This window comes from Alosa pseudoharengus, unplaced genomic scaffold (genome assembly GCF_046254945.1).
Source record: "Alosa pseudoharengus isolate Yale_2024_CS ecotype anadromous, Long Island Sound unplaced genomic scaffold, YU_APseudo_1.1 YU_APseudo_1.1_scf_23, whole genome shotgun sequence".
Lineage (NCBI taxonomy): Eukaryota > Metazoa > Chordata > Actinopteri > Clupeiformes > Clupeidae > Alosa > Alosa pseudoharengus.
In genome coordinates, this window is record NW_027468685.1 from 11,717,809 (window position 1) to 11,725,931 (window position 8,123).

General features: G+C 41.5%; 1 protein-coding gene across 3 annotated transcripts; it reads left to right on the forward strand.

Annotated features, from left to right (window-relative positions):
• The first annotated feature begins 911 nt into the window (after positions 1-911).
• On the forward strand, positions 912-7,135 carry LOC143140522 (galactose-specific lectin nattectin-like). Of its 3 annotated transcripts, XM_076301472.1 has the most exons (7): positions 914-1,085; positions 2,364-2,471; positions 2,787-2,849; positions 4,430-4,489; positions 4,613-4,767; positions 4,981-5,108; positions 6,719-7,135. In XM_076301472.1, the coding sequence occupies exons 1-7, from the start codon at positions 1,037-1,039 to the stop codon at positions 6,897-6,899; spliced, it is 744 nt and encodes a 247-aa protein (XP_076157587.1). In that variant the 5' UTR covers positions 914-1,036; the 3' UTR covers positions 6,900-7,135. The 3 variants fall into 3 exon arrangements, with proteins under 3 accessions (XP_076157589.1, XP_076157587.1, XP_076157588.1); XM_076301474.1 differs by lacking the exon at positions 2,364-2,471 and having other exon boundaries at positions 912-1,085; XM_076301473.1 differs by lacking the exon at positions 4,430-4,489 and having other exon boundaries at positions 915-1,085.
• Positions 7,136-8,123: the final 988 nt, after the last annotated feature.

An 8,123-nucleotide genomic window follows, 5' to 3' on the forward strand; every position in this document is an offset into this window, starting at 1 on the left:
CATGCTTCTGTCACACGTCTGATCATTTGCGGCACAAATGAATTCTACACTATTATAGAACAGCTGGCCGAAAAAAACTAAACATTTTCCAGATTAGGAAATATTTCTTAATTGTGTGTGATCAAATAAAGAGGCATAGTCTACGGGGGTAGTAATATGAGGACTCATTCAATGTCTATGAGCGTCTGCGCAAGTGAAACTGAACCACCCTGATAGCACAGGGGCGTTGAATCCACGTTGAATCAACCTCTGCCGCTTCAAACAAACGTGGATTCAACGCCCCTCAACGCCCCTTTGCTATCTGGGTATCATAAAGAAACCTTCTCAACAACTTTTCTGTTCAATCTGGACCAGGAGAATTAAGATCCATTAAAATCCACCGGACGTTGCCCTTGTCTACCCTGTTAAACTTCAGGCCCTTGTGTTTTTCTGAATGATATTTTACTTAGCAGATCACCCTAGTAGATAACCAGAATTACAGTCTTGTAAGTCAGAATAAACTGGGCCACAGATAAGGTAAACACAATTAGCTTAAAACAATCTAATCTAGTATAACCTAAAACTATAGCTTAATTAAAATGCTATAGCCCATACTGATTTTTTTTATTCGAATATAGATATTAAGAGAATAAATCATTATGCAAATACTTTTACTTTTAATACTTAAAGTACATTTAAAAGCAGGTACTTTTTACTTTTACTTAAGGGTTGTCATTGTGGTACTTTTACTTTTGCTAAAGTAAATATGTCTCTGCTTATTTTTACTTTTACTTAAGTACTGAGTTTCAGTACCTCCTCCACCACTGTATAATGGTGTTTGTATGTTTCTTGTTCCTCTTTAATGAATGTTCTGTTCTTTAGTCCATCTTTGGGCAAAATGTGAGAAGTGAAAAAAAGTTTGAGGCTAACTTGTCAACAGCAGGAGGAAGTTTCTCAAGTGATCATCAGCTTCTCAGCTCTATTTCGGTCAGAAGTCTGAACAAACTTGAGTGAACATACAGCAGAGCAGAGCTCTGTCCCTTCTCGTCTGACCAGGATGCATCCGCACAGGACTGATGACCAGGATGAGGAGCAGCACACAGCAGGTGAGCTCCTCTTCACCAGGGAACTGAAGGAACAACTAGACTGTTGTACCACAAAGAAAGAAAGGGTTTGATAGGTGGTTACTGTCGTCATATTGTTTGTCAGGGAAGCTAAGGGGAACACTACTTGTGCGAAGACACTTCTATTCCACTTGTCCAATGTGACTTACAGTATATAAACACTACATTAGCTAAAAATAATACTTTCAAATACTGAAAGTTATTATCCTTGTTAAGTCCTATTGCATAGTATAAACTAGTATGCTTCATTAGTATGTCTGAAATAAAGTTAAATTCCACTTGAAAGGAAGACATTCACTTTAAATTCTAGATTTTAACTAACAAAGATCATCTACAATCTACATATGTAAGGAATGTGTCATCAGCTCCTTTCACAGGATGCATTCGAGTTATCTTGAATTACCTTTTAAAGGCACACTATGCAGGTTTTTTAGCTTAATATGCAAGTTTTTTCGCTTAATTTACCTTCATTTAACAGCTTCAGATGGTTATATGATTTTTTTCGGGTTGAATGGTGGCCGTCTCGCTTCCCCCTAGCGCCTGTGAGCGGAAAAACCACCCTTGCAACTGTGGGTCGGCGGGCCGACGGCCTCAGTATCAGGAAGTATAACGAGTGTAACGAATTGCTTTACTGCATTCAAATACACATACACGCCAGGCACCGGCTAGAAAAAGGTAGCGATGGAGTTTCTCAGACATTCGTCATGACAAAGCCAGCGAAAAAGAAGCAAAAACCGAGAAAACAGTAAGGAAATTGCCAATACTGCATAGTTTACCTTTAATAACCACGCTGGGTTTACCTCCATTTGTCAGTGACAATTACTGTTGACATGGGGTATCTTTAAACTTTTGTTTGTTAAGTTTGTTAGTCCAACAACATTTCTAAAAAATAGTTTCTGATTTATTACAAATGAGAAATATACAGCTGTTTTAGCCAATAAGTAAATAGAAGCCAATCTGGAAATGGCTTCGAGCTGAAGAGAAAAGTGCAGCAGTAACAAAGTCAAAAGCTGACACAGTCAGCCACCTTTCCTATTTAAAAGTGTGGTAGGTGATTGTGCACGCTGTCACGTGTGTTTTTGTTTATAATAAAAATGTCTTAGCAGATTCTTTTTTAAACAACTTACATTACTATTTATTTCCCCATCGATGCATAGAAACTAGATCTTCACTTTCAAATTCAAATGTTTTTTGGTGTTTTCTTTTGAAAAACAATAATAAAAGTCTCAGCACAGACATCCTTCCTATTCTACAAAACAGGAAAGCTTGGCTGTAACCATGGTGCCAGGTCAAAGGTCAAGTTGGTGTTGCCAGTGCTGATTCCTGGCCTGCTTCTTCTAACTGTGGTCATCACTGCTCATGTTGTTGGTGGGAACATCTTGCATTTATGTCTGTAGGAAAGTGTGTGTGCTGACACTGCTTTTAGCTACACACCCCAAAGTTATGATTTTATTATTGTAATGAGAATTAAGCTTATTTAGTACCATTGAAGATTTACTTTTAATTTTGTCAATTGTGAGCTAACCGAAAATATAGTAATTACTTTTATGGAAAGCATTACTTTGTTTCATAAATTGTGAATAGAGTGATTGTTTGATTGGATTGGCAACTACAACATGGGTCATCACCAAATACTGACAGGCCTAATAATAATCTCTTACAATGTTCTGTTTTCTGATACAGCTCATAGAACTGGATATTTCATGAAAGAGTGTCAAACACCAGACGTAAAGTCAAACTCTACAGGTAAACTATTGATGAAACACACTATGACCTAGCCTGACTCCACCTGTCTACGTACTTCCGCTCATTTACATTTCCCTACAGTACTCCGTCTGGAATAGCTCTCGTTCACTTTGTTTACTTCGGCAACTTGTTCCTGAGAGCGATTACATTTAAGTTGCAAGCCTATCGTTGTCGTTGTATCCCGCGTGATTAACATACGTCATTACCAAACGTTAGTGATTGAACTCCAATGATTTCAAACTTCAGACAAGCGTCCACCAACCAGGAAATAAACGTTTGCCAATGGATCTAGGCCAGACTCTCTGCGAAGTCAGCTAACTATGACCCACACAAATCCAAATGCACTTTGCAGCAGACATGAATTCCATTAGAAAGAAACAGTTTATTGATAATTAAAGGGGAGAGGGGGAATGGGAGTTAAAGGGAAAAGGAAAGACTCACAAGGGTCAAGCAAAGTACAAAATAGATGTATTAAATATTCTTTAGCTCTATGCATGAGGTGGGGTCTAGGCTCCCTGGCTGTCTGTCCACACCAGACCACATGTGCACACACACACTCAATAAACTGACCTTTCTTTATGAAGCAATCTATGGCAAGCAGCACAGTGAACAACACAACCCACCGAACAGCACAGCACAGCACACAAAACATGCAGTGACAGGGTCCCACGACCAAGTGACTACTCACACCCACTCCAGACACAGTGGCAGGGAGGTCACAGATCCTCACTTGAATCGTACAGAGTCCAGGGTGCACGATTCAACCACTACATATTGTTGCAGTTAACGATTTAGGCTAATGCTGGTGTGGGCAGCTGTGGCCTACTGGTTAGCGCTTCGGACATGGAACCGGAGGGTTGCCAGTTCGAACCCCGACCAGTAGGAAGTGGCTGAAGTGCCCTAACCCCTCACTGCTCCCCGAACGCCGATGTTGTAGCAGGCAGCTCACTGCGCGGGGAACACTACCTGACTAGGCCAGTGCCGACAGGGTAGGAGAGGGGCAAACCAGAAAACAAACAAAAATGGGGATGAACAACCAAACTAAACTCACACTGACCATAAACCAACCTAGCGCCGCTACTCGGCACTGGAAGGCACAATAATGGACTAAGGACAGAACAGGTCACCACTAGGGGTGTACTAATAAAAGGAAACCAAAAAAAAACTACATTTAAATCAGGGGAAAACAGTGGTCAGGCTGTCGCACTGACAGGAGGCTGTGATCTTGGCCTTGTTTGTGCTATGGGCAAGAGGCCCGAGGAGTCAGAGTGGAGGAGGGAGGGCGCGTCGGCTTGATGAACACGAAGTAGCCTATTAGTCAAATGCCCGGTGAAATCAGGTAGAATTCCAGGGAGCTTTCGTCACACGATGCCCAGCGTGAGACAAGCACAGAAAAACGCTCCTGTCCTCCAGAGAAGTAGCCTATTGCCAGCGACGGCAACTTGCATTCTGCGAGCCTCGCAGAACACCCCTATATTTCTGGGGAGTGTTGTGCCCATTGGTTCCGTGTCATGCGGGCACAATTAGTGTACGCCTAATGAGTAGGCGTGCTCACATATGGTTGCCCTCTTTTTTTTCAGATTCTCCACAAAGTACAAAATATTCAACAACAGAAGAAAATATTCATACAAATCTCACAGGTGGGTTTTTGAGACAGATTTATAACAGACTAATAGAGAGTAGGGACGTTGCGAACATCTGGGTCCTTCTTGGGTTAAGGTTAAACTCAGAAATATTTTCTTCTCTTTTGATTTATTCTTCAGCTGGATGTCGGTCTGGTAAATGTAACAATGGCTGGGAAGCACATGGCGGACAGTGCTACTTCTTCTCTAATAAGAATCTAAGCTGGACTCTGAGTGAAGAAGAATGTGTCCATAAGAAGAGCCATCTGGCAATCATAAATGATGAAAAAGAGCAGGTTTGCCAAAAACGTCCTATTCCATCTTTTTCTCTACTCTACTGGCTGCTGCTTCAGCTCAGCTGATGTTTTATTTTTTAAGATGAATTGTGTTTCACATGAACTATGTTTAATAATAATAGGTGCAGACATTGTTATATATTCTATCACAGTTACTGGGCAAAAAAGTAATATTCCTATGCACAACTCTAAATGCTTTCTCCTGTTTCAAAGAAACTGTTGATGGGGATAAGCGCACCAAAAATGCAATTTCCTGAGGACAAGTTCTGGATCGGCCTGAATGATAGACAGACGGAAGGAGAGTGGCTGTGGGTGGACAACACTCCTCTTACAAACAAAGGGTATGCAGTTTCACTCCACTTTTCATTGTGCATTTTACTGTAATCTACTATGACAATACAATAACATCCAAATAAGAATCATTTTCTTGCACAAATGAATTACTGATCTGAGGCACTCTTCTCTGGGATGTCAGTATTCAGTACAATATAGGTTGTTGAATTCAAGATTCAAGAAGCTATATTATCATTAGTACATTTTCATGTACAAGGGAAGTTTAGTACTCAGATCTCGGTTGATTAAACAAAGCAAAGGCATTAATAAATTGAATTATGGGTAGAACAAATGTATCATACTATCTAAGAAACATCATCAATGACATTAGTGTTCAGGATACTCAAGTCCATAAGTAAGTTCATGACTAAAGTGCAGTGTGTTGAGAGCATATGGTCAGATCAGAGCTGATGAGGTGATGAATTTATCAGTCTAATAGCAGATGGGAAGAAACTGTTCCTCAGTCTGGTTGTCTTTGCCTCGATGCTGCGTAGCCTCTTGCTTGATGGGAGGGGGGAAAACAGTCTGTGTGCAGGGTGAGTGTCATCCTTCATGATGAGGGAGGCTCTGTTTTTGCACCTGCTGGTGTATTATGTCCTCAATGGTGGGTAGGCTGCAGTCGACGGTCCGCTGAGCCAGCTTAAAGGGACACCAGGCAAGCCTGATGCTTTTTCTCTACGAAACTCCCCCTCGCTCGGTCTGAAGCTCTTTTCCTTTTCTTTGCGTCTTCCGTCAAGGGTTTTCGCTGCTTCTTCGCTGGCTCTGCCATTATACACACGTTTGCAACAATCTCTAGCGTTTCGTTAGCCTGCCTCTGTGCTGTAAACTGATCCTGCTTCGGTCGGCGGGTAGGATACACCGAACTTGCAAGTGGGATATTCTTCCTACAGGCAGTAGGGGCGGGCGAGAGAGCCTTCATTCGCCCCGTAATGAGTCATTTAACCATATACCGACTTACGAAGATGATTAATTAACACGAAAACGTTGCCTGGTGTCCCTTTAACCACCCGCTGCAGTGCCTTCTTGTCTGCAGCAGAGCAGCTGCCATACCACACCGTAATGCAGGAGGAGAGGATGCTCTCCACTCTGCACCTGTAAAAGGAGGTGAGTATGGCAGGACACAGACCAGCCTGCTTCCACTTCCTTAAGAAATAGAGGCGCTGACGGACTTTCTTCAAAGATTCTTTCTTCAGACAAGATCCCTGTTAGGGCCTTGAAGGACTGTGCCCACCAGCTAACAGAGGTGCTGACAGACATCTTTAACACCTCACTCTTCCAGAAAGCTGTACCAACATGACTAAAGGCCTCCACTGTCATCCCAGTCCCTAAGAGCTCCACAGTGTCATGCCTGAATGACTACCGTCCAGAGGCTCTGACACCCATAATCACAAAATGCTTTGAGAGGCTGGTAATGGCTGAGATAAAGAGGACGATCAATGTAACTGTGGACCCCCATCAGTATTCATACAGGAAGAACCACTCGCCTGATGCCATCTCTTCCGTGATCCATCTAGCATTCACTCAGTGAATTATCTGAGCTTTAAAGTGATAATGGTTAAATGAGAAGAAGCAGCTTTAGGTGATCATTCCTGATTTCTGATTTGCTGTTTCTCCACAGATTCTGGCTGGAAAATGAGCCTGATAACTGGAAGGGGGTAAATAATCAATATCCTGATGGAGAGGACTGTGTACGGATGGGAGTGAAGAACTTTATTGCCAATAGTGCAGCAGCAGGCTGGGTGGATACAGCCTGTGAGAGAAAGTACAAATTTATTTGTGAAACTGAAGCTTGCTTATGATCACAGAGCATCATACAACTTATTTCTTATAGTCCAATAGTCAATATCAATGACATCAATAAACATCTTTGTTACTGATCTGTTGCCAGATATTACATATTTTACCATGATAACTTATGTAATTCATGTGAATATAATAATTAATGTCAAGAGTGTGTATTACAATTTTTCTCAACTGATAAGTCACATGTAATAAAACGGTGATCCAACGGAAAGTTGAGAATGAGGATACAATATTTATGAAAAGATTAGACTCCTTTTGTCTTCTATAATACTTTCACATGTTCCCATCATCCTGTAACAGCTGTTTCCACATTATACTTTACATTAATTCTATGTTAAACTTCATAATGGCATGGGAAGACTTGTGCAATGTGCAGTATCTCTCAAGGATGTGAACAGGCAGAATGTACTGAATATGTACTGTATCTTGCATTTTTACACCTAACAATTCGTCTCAGCAACAGCAGCGTTTTACATTGATTCATACTCTCACCTGACATCAATCTAAGGGGCTGTATTTTGGGTACCAGCGCATGGCGTAAAGTTTGTTATTTACCCGCGCAAAGTTGAATTTGTTTTTTGGCACGTTTATATTTCAAGCATTGCGCCCAGGGGTGTGGCATTAGGGAGGGGCCTGGCGCGTTGTCTAAAAATTGCTATCATACACCACCTAAACCTGGTCAGAAGTCAAAGGCGAGTTGTTCATATGCTATTTTAAGAGCGCATGTCAACCGTCATATTGGCAGGTGCACGCACCATCCTTCTATCATTCATGAACGCACACCAGTGCACGTCCATGTAAAGCATTACAAATTGCACGATTACAATGGGAAACATAATTAGAATAAAGATATTACGAAATACTGTACATCTCATGATGAGTAGTTATTCACCATCATTTGCAAATTGGTAATGACGGTTAAAAGTGATTAGGGGACAGGCGAGAGACACGTATGGAGCACAGCTGAAGACGCACTGTCACGAGATATAAGCAACTCCTCTGCAGGATAAATGTTGTTTTATTCAGTCATTTGAGCAATATTAGGGCAAGTGTTGCTTTTTCCAGCCTATGTTTTCGGTGGTAACCCATTGTCAGTCAATAGTGAAAGTAACTGCATATAACTCTCTTGTCGTTGACTGACTCCTTGGTGAAGTTAGTTTCACTTTGCCAATGAGTTCAAATAATAGACGAGTGCAAATGCGTGAAGGCTATGCTAGGTT